Source organism: Piliocolobus tephrosceles, chromosome 11 (genome assembly GCF_002776525.5).
Source record: "Piliocolobus tephrosceles isolate RC106 chromosome 11, ASM277652v3, whole genome shotgun sequence".
In the NCBI taxonomy this organism is placed as follows: domain Eukaryota; kingdom Metazoa; phylum Chordata; class Mammalia; order Primates; family Cercopithecidae; genus Piliocolobus; species Piliocolobus tephrosceles.
The window spans coordinates 6,561,430-6,577,022 of NC_045444.1; the positions used below are offsets into that span (position 1 = coordinate 6,561,430).

Below are 15,593 nucleotides of genomic sequence, written 5' to 3' on the forward strand. Positions count from 1 at the left end.
CTTTTCTCAACACCACTGGTTGAAGAGACTGGTTGAAGAAATAAGAAATAAACTTATTTCACTACTGTGCATAAGTTTATTTCTGAGCAGTCAATTTTGTTCTGTTGGTCTCTGTGTCTGTTTTTATGCCAGCATCATACTGTTTTGAGTCCTATGGCTTTGTGGTATACCTTGAAATTAGGAAATGTGGTGCTTTCAGCTTTGTTTTTTCCTCAGTATTGCTTTGGCTATTTGAAGTCTTTTTTGGTTTCATACAAATTTAAGGATTTTTTTTAATTCTACTTTTATGAAGAATGCCATTGGGAATTTGACAGGGCTTATATTAAATATACAGATGACTTTGGTATGAACTTTTAAACAATATTTATTCTTATGACTCATGAACATGGAATATCTGTCTATTTTTGATGCTATTGTAAATGGGATTGCTTATTTTATTTTCAAATAATTTATTGTTAGTGTATAGAAATTCAACTTATTTTTGTATGTTGATTTTGTATCTTGCAAATTTACAGAATTTATTTATTAGTTCTAGCAAATTTTTGGTGGAGTCCTTATGATTTTTTAATATATAATATCATGTCATCTATAAACATAGATAATTTACTTCTTTCTGATTTGGATATTTTAATAATTTTACTTTTTCTTGCCTAACTACTTGGGCTAGGACTTCCAGTACTCTGGTGAATAGAGGTGGCAGAAGTGCTTTGTCTTGTTTCTGATGTTAGATGAAAAACTATCAACCTTTTACTGTTAAGTATGATGTTAGCTATAGGTTTGTCTTATATGGTGTTGTATAGCCTTTACTATGTTGAGGTACATTCATTCTATACCTAAATCATTAAGAGTTTTTTCATGAAGGGATGTTGACTTTTGTCAAATATTCTTTTCTGCATCTATCAAGATGATCATAAGGTTTTTATCCTTAATTTCCTTAATTGATTTGCATATGTTGAGCTATGCTTGCATTGCAGCCCCCCTTTATTTAAGTTTTTAATTAAGACTATTTAATTTTAATTTTTTTTTTTTTTTTTTTTGAGACAGAGTCTCACTTTGTCTCCCAGGTTGGGGTGCAGCGGCATGATCTCAGCTCACTGCAACCTCCTCCTCCCAGGTTCAAGCGATTCTCCTGCCTCAGCCTCCTGAGTAGCTGGTACTACAGGCACATACCACCATGCCTGGCTAATTTTTTATATTTTTAATAGACACGGGGTTTCACCATGTTAGCCAGGATGGTCTTGATCTCCTGACCTCGTTATCCACGTGCCTCAGCCTCCCAAGATTCTGGGATTACAAGTGTGAGCCACCGCACCCTGTCTTAATTAATTTTTTAACATAAAAGTACTTCATTAAAGATAATTACATATGATCCTTCCTATGTTATAAATATTATTGATTAAATTGAGAAGTTGACTTCTATAACATACTCATTATTGGGCTGAAAATTTGTTTTATTTTACAGGTCAGTTGATGGTACTTGCCCTTCACACACACCTACTATTTTTTATATCTTTACTCAAGAACAAAGGTACTCATATTATATTTTCAGAGCTAAGAATATTTATTCCTTATTAAAGTGAATTTACTCTAGCAAAGCAACATATACTTGTATGTGAAGTAGACAGTTGTTTTGTTTGTGGGCAAAAAAAATTAGTTTGGAGACAAAAGGAAACCATAAACACACACACACACGCATGCACACACACACACACACACACTCCACTTCCTTTAGCCTTTTGTGTTAGTAAGGGTTCCCTAGAGAGAATCAATAGGAGACTGTGTGTGTATGTGTGTGTGTTAGGGGAAATGATTCACTTGGCTGTTAAGGCTGAGAGGACTCACAACAGGCCATGTGCAAGCTGGAGACGCTGGAATGTTTACAGTGTGACTAACTCCAAGTTTGAAGGCTAGAGAACCAAGGAAGCCAATAGTGTAACTCTCAGGCTGAGGCCAAAGGCCTGAGAACCCAAGGGGGTGGGGTGCACCAGTGTAAGACCTAGAGGCCAAAGGCTGAGGAGCCTGGAGTTGTTGTACAAGGACAGGAGAGGAAGAGTATATCCTAGCTCCTGTAGATAGATTAACATGTTCATTTTTTTCTCTGTGTTTGTTCTCTCTAGGCCCCTAGCAGGTTGGATGCTGCCTGCCCACCCTGAGGGCAGATTTTCCCCTCATACTGCACTCAGATTCACATGTCTCCTCTGGAAACACCTTCACAGACACACCCACAAATAATGCTTTACCAGGTTTTTAGGTATTCCTTAATTTAGTGAAGTTGACACCTACATTTAACCATCACACCTTACTATGACAATGACTTGTTATTTTTGTCTTATGTGAGTAGACTAGACACATGACTAAAGGTTGCAGTAGAGGAGACAAGCAATTTTGAAATTATGCAAGAGTAAAAATCATTTGAAAAGTAGTAGTCATTGAGTTTCAAGCCTAGCTGCTTCTATTTCTACCTGGACTAACTTCTATCATTTCTTTCAGTAATCTACACTAATTTTCTAATAGCAATTACTGATCCTGAATATTTTTGTCATGAAAGCCTTCAAATGAATTCACATACAGAATACTATTTAACTGAAACTCCTAGTATAAAGCTATGTCTCTTTATTTTAAATACGTTGGAAATACAAAATATTTTAGTATGGAAACAAAAATTGCCATAATTCCACCACCCAGAAAGAGCCACTATTTAGTATATTAGTCATGCATCTATGCCTACATATTTATATAGGTATATTTCACCTGATTCATGTGTGTAAATTTGTATTCTATTTGTTCAGTTTAATGTTCTAAGCAATTTTCTTGCTTGCTATAAATATCGCTACTAGTGGTGGCAAAATAGTTTTTCATATACGTATACCATAATTTACTTAAATATTTCTATAATTTCAGACCCAGTTTTGTATTATTATAAATAATGGTTCTCAGTGTGTAAATCTTAGTCGAATTTCAAATTATTTCCTGAGGACTTCTAGAAGTGAAAGTAGAGTGTCAAAATGCGTATTAATATTTTTGAGCTTCTTGATTCCTAGTTCCAAATAGCTTTGTGCAATATTTGCTAACAGATATTAAAAAGTAGATTTGGGAGGGCAAAAAAAAAAGAAGCAAAGACAAGAGACAGTCTCTGAGGCCAAAGGCAGCATGTGCCTCTAGTAGGTCCCTGTTTACTGGTGCCTGTGCATAGGCAGCTGCTGAGAGGCCAGAGGAGAGGCCATGCAGCAAACCATCTTCCAGCCTGTCCACACACCATGGCCCTTAGCAGGGCCTTCCTTCCAATTCTAAAAGTGTGTCTCTCCTGGATGTCTCTCAAATGAAACCCCAATGTGCATGATCTTTATCCTTGAAAGCCTCTTTTGGCAGAGGCAGAATGTTGCCTATCCATAGTAGTGCCACGTGTTTAGTTTCACTTAAATTCCTAACATGCATTATGGCCTTCTTTTCAGTAATTGTCCTTCCCTGTTTTCTCTTCCTCCACCCGTCTTATTGCCAGCTTCATTCCTTCTTACTTGTCCTACAAAGCTCAAATCCAAAGGCACCTCACAAAGTCCTGTTACAATGCTTTGTTACATGCTCTCCCAGCAGAATACACGTCTCCCTCATGGTAGTTGGTCATAGCTGTGATGACATGTTCCATGACCCTTATCCTTATACACTGCCATGTAAGCTCCAGGTGGGCGGATCTGAGTCTGTCTCACTCCTTCACTGTATCCTTAGTCATGAGAGTCAAGGTGGCCCATATGAACTGCTTAATAGAGAACTGCTCAATAAGTCAATTTAAAAAAAAATGAAGGAGCCTGTCGTTCCCAAAAATGAAAAAGAGCCTTCATTTGATTCCCGAGTCTCCCTGAGTTTGTGAATAGGAGGGTAGCTTGAGCTCGCAGGGCAGCCTTTTCCCTATATTTGCTGATAGCATGCCAGTGAGTGCTGGTATTTCTCAGACAAATCAAATTAGAAATGGTTGTACTCATTTGGAAAATCAAGAACTGGCTTTGAAATCTTTCCCCGCAAATTAGATTGAATCAAGATCATTTTCTCCAGCTTATAAATGCTTGATTGGCTTTGTTTGATGCCTCATGATTGAAGCTCAGCTTTGCACTGCCAGCTTTATTTTTTACACACCAGGGTGTTGTGATGTCTAGATGATGATTAAAAACAAAACAAACACCCACAATGAAAAAGTTTTGTAAATAACAACTCAGCACAGTAATGTAACCCTTGGAAGTGTCACACGTAAGAAACTTGAAAAATAGTCAAGGTAAGCAGAACTTCAAGCTGGGCCTGCTGCATTCTCTTCAAGTCTTAAAAATTAGTCTCCTGGAGTGGCGGGCCAGCCACACCTGACTTATTATTTCCTCTCAGGAGTAATGAAGGATGTACCAGGACCTCATTGTCCCTACAGTGGAGGAGTCTCAACGGGAGTAGACTATCTGTCTGCCTTCCACCTTCCTCACCCACCCGTGCATCGCCATCCTCTGGCTTCTGCCTTGGTCACCAGACTGGATTCAGATGCACTCTCCTTTTAGTCATAGCCTATCCCCAGCTACCTGGATCTATGACTTCAGGTCTTTTTTCAATAAAGAGTAGTCTCTTATTCTTGTTTTATTCTTCCCAGGTGACTTAAGGTCAAACCAGAGCTTTACTGCTGAGCTGATAAGCAGTGTTTGAAGGGTGACATGAAGCCTTAGGGGAAGAGAGTCAGGGAGCAGTGGTGACAGCCTGGTTGAGAATCTGCTAGAGACCTTGGATCTTGCATGGTCCTCACATGCTTTTTATTTATAGCTTTTTTATTTTCAGGGTTTCGTTTAAAGCAGAGCAGCCAACAACTTTCTGGAGTTTTCCACAGAATAGCTAAATGGCTTCAGTCACTAATAGTAAATAGTAATAGTGTCTTTGGGTAGTGAAATGAGTCCAAAAGGAATATGCTTGAATATCTTAAATAACTGGCCAATGTTTGACTAGAGAAATAATGCCCACTAATAGAAATACTTCTGAGCCATTTATCAATGATGGTTCACTTTAGCGTAACCTGTTGTCTATGCAGCCAACCTAGGGTTGGCAAGTAAGTCAGTAAAAGTCTTGAAAGAGGATGGACTCCTAGCAGAGATACAAGGCAAAGCCAACATCCAAATGGGAAATTCAAGCAGAATTGTCTTTTGTTGCTAAGGTCTAAAGTATTTCATGTACATCAATGATCTTCAGTGAAATAACCAAAGGATTATGGTTAATTATAAAGCCAGGAAATGAGTACCAATGAAGCCATTTGTTAAGAATGTCTCTCTTCTCAGTTCTGATAGGTACTTGTTCTAGCTTAGTAAATTATGGCTTCTATGCCACGTGCTGAGACCTGGCTAAAATACCCAGTGATCAATGAATATAAGAGAGTCCAGGTTTAGGAATGTTTGACTAACATGGAGGCCTGAGGTCCCTGTTCAGTACATTTCAGTCTATTCTCTCTATTATACAATCACATTCAGACCACTGCAGTGGTTCCATCCTTGTGTCTTTCAGCAGAGCAGCATCTTCTGAAGTTGTTCCTCTGTGTAATGGATAAGTGTCAATTCATTCGATTGGTTCTGGAGTCACATGACAAAGACTTAAATACTACTGTGTTCTCTGTGTCAAAAGTCTTGGGGAAGGAAACCTTCTGCCATGACACTCCCGTCCATCAGTCACGAGAGGATCGCAGTAATTACGCTATTACTGCAATACCTCCTTTTGGATGAGTTCCTCTGCCACAGAGGCAAGCTTTTAGGTGGATGGGTTTCACTGGATTTCCATCAGCATTTGGCGCACTTCTGGTTTGGTGGCAGAATGACCTGAATACGTCTTCAAGGAAGGCGCTGCTCAGGAACTTCGTTCTGTCTCGTGGTTTCCTTCTGGTTTTCATTGCATAGCCCCTGAACTGGTACCTGTCTAAGTGGCTGCATATAATTTCTCCCATTTTGTCTTCTGCAAGAAAGTTACAGCCATTGTAGTTCCTCATACAGCTCAGCATTAATCTAGCTTTCTCTTTGTAAAATGTTTTAGGCTCCAGTTTCTGGGGAGGGGGAAGGGAGGGGAAAACATAATCAGTCAATTGGTTATTATACTATCGTGTGATTTAAAATATCAGGCTTCTTATTTATTTTTTAAATAGAGATTAGGTCTCATCATGTTGCCCAGGCTGGTCTCAAATTCCTGGATTGAAGTGATCCTCCCACCTCAGCCGTTCAAACTGCTGGAATTACAAATGTGAGCTACCACGCTTGCTTTCTTATTTCTTTAACATGTAAAACTATATCATCTTTTGCTCACTTCCTTTTTATTTTAATATAATTATCATGTATGGTGATTCTTGCCCTCTTTCCTGCATCGAGACAGGAATTACTAGGGAAGAGGCCTAAGTTTCCCTCTTTAGAACCTGAATCATTCAAAGAAAAAGTCTTCTAAAATGTAAATATTTGGTTACACTTCTCATGCCAACAACAGAATGATTCAGATCATCCCTAAATCCTCTCCAAAGACAAGACAGATGGTAAAGATGTGGGTCTTCAGCCTCAGATACCCAAGGTGAGGGGAACAAGTAGGAATATTAGGGCCCTCCAGTTCAATTGCCTCAGGTTACAAAAAAGAAACCTAAGCCTCTAGAAGTGACTCACCTCTGGCCACCAAGAAAAGTGTCAGACCTGGGAAGAGAGAAAAATAATAAGCCAGGAGCAATGCTAGACAATGTGCACATGGTCTCATGTGGTCTTAACTCATCCCTCTACTATTATTCCCCAGATTATAAAGGAAACGATGAGGACCAGAGAAAGGCATGGTTTTTTCAGTAAATATTTGTAATAGGAATCTAGTTCTGCCTAAATTTAACACTCTCACTTCCTTTAGAATTCAGAGCAAGATGCTCTATACCATATTGTAAACCTGTTATGCAAGGCATGGGCAGTTGTCAAAAAGTAGCTAATCATTACAAGGCAATATAAGAAATATAATAGATTTCCACAGGTAGCACACACCACCGGAAGCCCGTGGAGAAGGCAGCCACTGTGAGATGGATGTCAGGAAAGGACTGGGCATGGGCAAGCCCAGAAGGCTTACTGGGCCCTGCAGGGCAAAAGTGGGGGTGGAGGGTGCAGAGGAATGAAGAGGTCATGCCTGGTGGAGGGAGGAAGGCACAATGTGTGTCTAGGGGACAGCTTTGCTGTTAGTGTATCTCTTCGCTCTAGTGAGGGTAGTGCCGATGACCAGGGACACAATCCAAGTGAGGTGATGGTCTATCAGTAGTCAGCAGCCATCTGTGCTTTCCTGTTTGAAATCCATTGCGCTGTCAGAGAAGAATGGGAACCATGCTTGCCCCTCCAGCCCTTTCCCCAGTCAGCACCTTCTATCAGTTGTACCTGCAAATTTCTCATGGATCTGTTATCTTTCCTCCCTCTCCCACATGGCTATAGGTATGAATCAGGGTTCTCCAGAAAAGTAAGGCCAGGATCTCTAGATATGTGGAATGCAAATATGAAAGAGAAATAGATTTGAAAGAGAGATTGAGATTTATAATGAAAAATTGGCTCACTGCACTACAGAGTCTGGGAAGACCAATGATTTGCAGACCTAGGAAAGTCAGTGTTGGTCTGTGTTTGAAGGCCTGGGTACCAGAAGGTGTAAATCCCAGCTGGAGGGCTGGCGAAAACGAGATGAAATTTCTCGATCAAGCAGGGAGGAAGGAAACAAAAAGGCACAAATTCCTCCTTTCTTTGCATTTTGCTCTGTGCCCTCAGCGGAATAGATGATACACACTCACACTGGGGAGCGCACTGTACTTTGCCAAGTCCACCAATTTTAATACTAATCTCATCCAGAAACACACAGGGACACACCCAGAAATAATGTTTAATCCAGGCACCGTATGGCACAGCAGAGCTGACCAAGAAAAGACTGTAGTGGGTCTCTAGAGAAGTGTTGAAAAAAAATATTCATTACAATTGTTAAAGATGATAAAGGGGGCTACTAAATGGGGTTTTATAGTAGGAGCAAAGATTGGGCTCAGCTCTGAGCACAATAAAGAAAAGTGGGGATTTATAGCCACGGAGTAGGGTGGGGGTCAGGGAATGGAAAGTTACTTAGAGGTGGGGTACTTCTTTCTAAACTAGCCCAACAGGAGCTTAGTTGAAGGCAGGCAAGTGTGATAATATATCCAAGGAGGTCAGACCAAGGTGGGAGGTTTTGGTATTCTGACTCTGCAGAATTCTTGCTAAAACTGGAAAAAATGGGCCATGGACAGAGCACAACGTCACACCTAGTCCATAGGAGGACTCAGAGGAGCCTGACTAGAGTTAGGTCAAGGAAAGTGTCTTTTGCCAGGAAAAAAAAAAAAAAAAGACATAGTTTGGGGAACCCCATGGGCAAACATCTACTCCATCTTTGGCCCAGCACTTCTGGCCAAACAACAATCTTGATTGTTGGAGAATGGGCACGTATGAGAGTGAAACTATAGGGCACCAAGAACTACCATCTTAGGAACAACAGGAGACCCATTCTTGGAGGAACCAGTGACTTGTGGCAGTTGCTGCCCTGGGGAGGTCTTATTATCATCTTGAATGGCAGTCACAGTCAGCCAGAGGAGCTTGAGGGGTGTGGTGAGGAAAAGCACGCAGACACCAAGAATTTCATTCCTTCCTTAAAGGGTGACTTCCTTTTTGGACAATGAAAGACCCTGTAGTTCTTATAAAATATAGGGAGGAAAAAAAGGCCCCATGGTAGCTCACTGACCTCCTTTCAATCTCACTTATGAGGTCAAGGCCAGTGGTTTACCTTGAAGGTTTGATCAATGCACTCTTCCTTGCCAGACATACTTTGTACCAATTACAGCAAATTAGAGTAAGTATATAAAGTAAATTTAATTACTATATCATACAAAGGATCAGGTCAGATTTATGTGGACAACTAACTTGTGCTTAGCACAATTTTATAATATTTGAAAAATCTTGAATGAATGTTGAAATCTTGAATGGAATTAAACATACAGAGGGACAAAGGGGTTTTGGGGAATGAAGCACCCTTCTTGGGATTAGGAGGAATGATATTTGAAGAAAGGGATTAAAAGGTATATAGGGTAGAATAGAGGCCACTGACCATTTGCCATGTCTCCTTTGACACAATTCTAAAGTAATGTCTTCTCTCATGGCTTTTCTAAATGGCCAGCAGGAACTTCCTCAAATGCCATCTTGAGACAGATTCTGGAGACACAAATGGCACTATTGAAAATGGTCAGTCCATGTTGATTTCAAAAGTAGCATTTTTACATGCAGCTCATTTTTCTTTTTTCACCTCACTTTGGTGAATGGAGGTGGCACCAGTGGCCCTCAATACTGTACGTCATTTCTGCCAGCAGTAAGCACAGCTGAGACAGGACTGTCAGAAAAGTGGCACACAGCAGCTGTGTGACGGGAAGCTGAACTGCAAACGTTCACGTGCGCCCAGAGAGCTGGGTCAGATTCTGTGTAGAAGGAATTTCCCATCCACCCACATCTTTTCTCTCCTACTTGCCTTTGGATTTGCCCTTGGAGAATATAGTAGAGGCACGCGCTAAAGACAAAGACGTTTTAGACAGCTGGAGTGGCTGCGTAGGGGCAAGAATGATGGAAGTGTGAAGGGAATTGGGGGAAGGGAGAGAGAAGTTGGCCTAAGGTGAGTGAGGAAACTGTCCAAGGACAGAAAGCATATCCCAGTGCATTTCAAAGTTTTCCTGCTCTCTGTTGAGCTAGGTGTGCATCCCCACCCACAACCTTATCTTAACAGTGACAATCTCTGAAGGTGTTTATTTAAAGCCCTTGCTCTGGGGGACCAATCCAGGAACTCCTTAGATTCTGAGCAACCCTGAATTGTGTGCAAGAAGTTGGGCCAATTAAACAATGAAATGAAGGGAGACTGAGGAAAGAGAGCCAGACCTCTGCTCAAATGTGAGCAAACTGATCAAATAAGGAAAGAATCTCAGGTCCTCTAGTACCCCACTGTCCTGAAGCCGCCTTCCATGGCTTTGATCCAGAGAACACTCAGAAGAGGGCTTGGGTGAAGCTAAACTGGGTTTTAGATAACTCGGGGGAAGGGGATACTTTCGCAACCTCCTATGCCTTTGCCTTCTTCATCTTTGTGAACATTTCCACTCTACGCAACCTCAGACTTTGAATGCAGCTGTGCTTTGCCAGATTTGTTTTTACAAAAATGATACTGACCTTAGGAAAGAAAAAGATAAATAAAAGTTATTGCTACTTCATAGCTTCTCTGCAGAGCATGTGTGATTTGGCTTCTTCCAAAAGACAGCCCTGCCACGATGAGTTGGCCATCATTGGTGATGTTTTTATTCTTGAAAGTGAATTTACCAGAGATCCAAAAATGCAAATTAAAACAACTGTGAGATACCAAGAGCAAGTTGGTGGATTTTTTCTTTTTAATGGTGGCACTCGGTGCAGAGGATGGAGGTATCAGAGATGGTGGCTAAAAGCAAAAGCCTCCAAGTTAGACAAACAAGGGTTTGTCTTCCATGTTCCCTGCTAACTGGGCACATGGCTTTTGCTAAGTTATTTAGTCTAAGTCAGGTTTGTGCATCCTTTAAATGAAGAAAATAATACATTATGGCATTGTTGTGCAGAATTCACAAGATATATATGAAAGTGCCTATCCTATTGCCTGGCACAGTGGAGTGATATATACTGTAGGTGATTGCGTGATGGATATCAAGGGCCTTACCCTTTGACACATTAATTAACTTGTGAGGATCTAGCCTAAAGGGAAGAAAACATCTAAACTACAACAAATGATTCATGTAATAATATGCTCATAGCACCGTGATTGATGGATGAATCATTAGAAATGTGCTACTGGTAGAAGTTTGTTTGGGGACTGTTATTCATTTTCAAGAATACAAGACTATCATAAATAAACATGGTTGGGACCTACGGATGTTTTTCTGGGTAGAGGTTTTTGGAATTGAACCATTCCCCTGCTCCGGGACTGAGAACCACACTACATATCTAATTCTGCCACCTGGCCGCCTCGGTGGAAAGTTAAATTCAGGTAGCCATTCAGGTTAGGGCGTTCCTCTTGTGGGATCTTTACCTTTTTTCCTATGCAAAGAATAATCTTCTTACTCTTCTTTTGGGTTCAATACACACTTAATATTCCCCGAGACCAGTCTTCTCATCCACTCCTCATCTGTGTTATTGAAAATACTTTTACTAAGTTAAATATTTGGCCCATGTCACTGCACTGTTTCTGAGTTTGAAAGAAAACTACTCAGGAAGCAGCAGAGGACTTTCCAGCTCTGCCTCTACTCACCTTTCCAGACTTACCTCCTTTAGGCTACTTGGATCTTCCTGTCCCACTAACTACTAAGAAATGGCAGGTTCCTTGGAATTCCTTAGGGATGCTGTTTTGCTAATTTCTTCAAGCCTTTGCACAAACAGTGCCCTTTGCTGAAAAGGCTAGTCAAGGGACTCCACCCCTTTCCTAATTCCTTCCTTTGTTTTGTTTTCCCTCGCATAACCTTTGCTTGTCCAGTTATTTCTCCTACCAGGCTCCCGCGGGAGCTGGTGTCCACATTGTGAGCTTGGCACATAGTTGACTTGCCATAGGTACTTACATAATGAGTACATGTAATTATTTTTACACCCCTTAGAAAGTGTGGATGCTTCCATCCCCCTTCCTTCTGGGACTCTTGGATGGCCCTCTTTGCAGATAGCATTGTAATCCTTAACACATGAATGGAAAATAATCTTGTGAGTGTGTCTGAACAAAGCTGACATTTTTTTCTTCTTTAAGATCTTGCCGCTGAATGTGAAATGATCCTGAAATTAAGGTCAGCTCCCAGGTGGTTGTTTATATCAGCTGTCAGATTGCAGAATAAAAAATGGCTTTTATATGTTTGACTTTTATTGTTTTCCAGGGCAATGTCACTTTTTCCTGCTCCGAACCACAGATTGTGCCCATCACATTTGTCAACTCCAGCGGCAGCTATTTGCTGCTGCCCGGCACCCCCCAAATTGATGGGCTCTCAGTGAGTTTCCAGTTTCGAACATGGAACAAGGATGGTCTGCTTCTGTCCACAGAGCTGTCTGAAGGCTCGGGGACCCTGCTGCTGAGCCTGGAGAGTGGAATCCTGAGACTCGTGATTCAGAAAATGACAGAACGTGTAGCTGAAATCCTCACAGGTACTGTCTGCTGACACTCTGGATCAGTTTCTTATTTATCCAAGTTGACAAAGGTTGAGGTCCTGACAAAAACATACAGAATCCAAATCTCAGGGATGTCGGTTAGCCCAGTATTCACAAATTTACTCCAAGTCTGAAGAGGCATTTTTTTTTTTTTTTTTTTTAAGATGGAGTCTTGCCATCTTTAAAATGCATGGAGTGCAGTGGCTCAATCTCAGCTCACTGCAACCTCCGCCTCCTGGATTCAAGTGATTCTCCTGCCTTAGCCTCCAGAGTGGCTGGGACTACAGATGCACACCACCACACCCAGCCAATTTTTTTTTTATTTTTATTAGAGACAGGGTTTCACCATGTTGACCAGGATGGTCTTGATCTCTTGACCTCATGATCTGCTCACGTTGGGCTCCCACAGTGCTGGGATTACAGGCCTGAGCGACTGTGCCTGGCCAGCGTTTTTTTTTTTTGTTTGTTTTTTTGTTTTTTAGTAGGAAACAAAACAAAACAGTGAATTTAGAATTAGCTATGTCAACTTCGATTAAGTGCTTAAATTTCTTAGTCTCTTGGCAGTCTCATTGAAAAGATGGGAAGAAGAATTCTTACCTGGGAATATTTAGCACAATCTAGACCATTTCTAGGACTCTCTGCTAGGTTCTCCACAAACATGGCATGTATCATACAGAATCTTCACCACACTCACTGAAGGAAGTTACTTTTTTTAACTTAATAAATGAGGAAATCAGAAGTCATGGCAATCACTTGCAAATCTCATGTTCCTACGTGATGGAGCTGGGATTTTATCCTGAATTTGTCTGACTTCCAAGTCTATATTCTCCTCTTAAACCACATTAGCATGGAAGTTTGGATAGCCCCTAAATTATATTTCACGTAAAAATCAGTAAATCTAAAACATTATTTAAAATATATATGTGTCTACATATATATTTTATTTTATAATTTTTTATTTTTATTTATTTATTTATTTATTTGGTTTTTTATTATAATTTAAGTTCTAGGGTACATGTACAGGTTTGTTACATAAGTATACTTGTGCTATGTTGGTGTGTTGCACCCATCAACTCGTCAGCATCCATCAACTCGTCATTTACATCAGATATAACTCCCAGTGCCACCCGTCCCCCTACCCCCTCCCTGTAATAGGCCCCAGTGTGTGATGTTCCCCTTCCAGAGTCCAAGTGATCTCATTGTTCAGTTCCCACCTATGAGTGAGAACATGCAGTGTTTGGTTTTCTGTTCTTGCGATAGTTTGCGGAGAATGATGGTTTCCAGCTGCATCCATGTCCCTACAAAGGACATGAACTCATCCTTTTTTATGGCTGCATAGTATTCCATGGTGTATATGTACCACATTTTCTTAATCCAGTCTGTCACTGACTGACATTTGGGTTGATTCCAAGTCTTTGCTATTGTGAATAATGCCACAATAAACATACAGGTGCATGTGTCCTTATAGCAGCATGATTTATAATCCTTTGGGTATATACCCAGTAATGGGATAGCTGGGTCATATTATATTTCTAGTTCTAGATTCTTGAGGAATTTCCATACTGTTTTCCACAATGGTTGAACCAGTTTACAATCCCACCAACAGTGTAAAAGTGTTCCTATTTCTCCACATCCTCTCCAGCACCTGTTGTGTCCTGACTTTTTAATGATTGCCATTCTAACTGGTATGAGATGGTATCTCATTGTGGTTTTGATTTGCATTTCTCTGATGGCCAGTGATGATGAGCATTTTTTCATGTGTCTATTGGCTGTATGCATATCTTCTTTTGAGAAATGTCTGTTCATATCCTTTGCCTACTTTTTGATGGGGTTGTTTGTTTTTTTCTTGTACATTTGTTTGAGTTCTTTGTAGGTTCTGGATATTAGCCCTTTGTCAGATGAGTAGATCGCAAAAATTTTCTCCCATTCTGTAGGTTGCCTGTTCACTCTGATGGTAGTTTCTTTTGCTGTGCAGAAGCTCTTTAGTTTAATGAGATCCCATTTGTCAATTTTAGCTTTTGCTGCCATTGCTTTTGGTGTTTTAGACATGAAGTCCTTGCCCATGCCTATGTCCTGAATGGTATTACCTAGGTTTTCTCCAAGGGTTTTTATGGTTTTAGGTCTAACATTTAAGTCTCTAATCCATCTTGAATTAATTTTCATATAAGGAGTAAGGAAAGGATCCAGTTTCAGCTTTCTATTTATGGCTAGCCAATTTTCCCAGCACCATTTATTAAATAGGGAATCCTTCCCCCATTTCTTGTTTTTGTCAGCTTTGTCAAAGATCAGATGGCTGTAGATGTGTGGTATTATTTCTGAGGACTCTGTTCTGTTCCATTGGTCTATATCTCTGTTTTGGTACCAGTACCATGCTGTTTTTGTTACTGTAGCCTTGTAGTATAGTTTGAAGTCAGGTAGTGTGATGCCTCCAGCTTTGTTCTTTTGACTTAGGACTGTCTTGGCAATGCAGGCTCTCTTTTGGTTCCATATGAACTTTAAAGCAGTTTTTTCCAATTCTATGAAGAAAGTCATTGGTAGCTTGATGGGAATGGCATTGAATCTATAACTTACCTTGGACAGTATGGCCATTGTCATGATATTGATTCTTCCTATCCATGAGCATGGTATGTTCTTCCATTTGTTTGTGTCCTCTTTTATTTCACTGAGCAGTGGTTTGTAGTTCTCCCTGAAGAGGTCCTTTACATCCCTTGTAAGTTGGATTCCTAGGTCTTTTATTCTCTTTGAAGCAATTGTGAATGGAAGTTCATTCATGATTTGGCTGTCTGTTTGTCTGTTACTGGTGTATAAGAATGCTTGTGATTTTTGCATGTTAATTTTGTATCCTGAGAGTTTGCTGAAGTTGCTTATCAGCTTAAGGAGATTTTGGGCTGAGATGATGGGGTCTTCTAAATATACAATCATGGCATCTGCAAACAGGGACAGTTTGACTTCTTCTTTTCCTAACTGAATACCCTTTATTTCTTTAAATACATTAAGTAAATGCAAGTACATATGGCACCAGGGAATGGGAACACTTTTAAATGGTCCTCAAGTGGCCAAAGTTTGGGAAGCACTGTTTCATTGCCATGTACTACCAATCTTACTGTCTAGCAATATGCAACAGGTCTAGGAACAAATTGTATTTTTGGATACCCTGGCTCCTCCAGCTGCTGTTTCTTCAACATGGAACAGTGGAAGTCTCGCCCTCATTCTCTGTTATATTACCAGTATCTGATGTCCTTCAAGCAGCGGTGTATTTACTAAGTTGACAAATACTCATTGAGGTCAAATCTCACATGCCAAGGATTGAGCAGGGATTGGGCTGCAGCTGCTGATAGATGAAGTTCTTTCAGAAGTCTCCCTGAATAAACAGTCTGAATAAAAATCTCCCTCTGCTTT

The 15,593-nt window shown here is 40.4% G+C and overlaps 1 protein-coding gene across 2 annotated transcripts in view; it reads left to right on the plus strand.

Annotated features, from left to right (window-relative positions):
• CNTNAP5 (contactin associated protein family member 5) overlaps window positions 1-15,593 on the plus strand; it is an 872,320-nt gene that overhangs the window by 440,288 nt on the left and 416,439 nt on the right. For both annotated transcript variants that reach the window (XM_031936548.1, XM_023225607.3), the window contains exon 8: window positions 11,927-12,191. In XM_031936548.1, coding sequence (XP_031792408.1) covers window positions 11,927-12,191 — 265 coding nt within the window. The remainder of the gene's footprint in view (window positions 1-11,926; window positions 12,192-15,593) is intronic.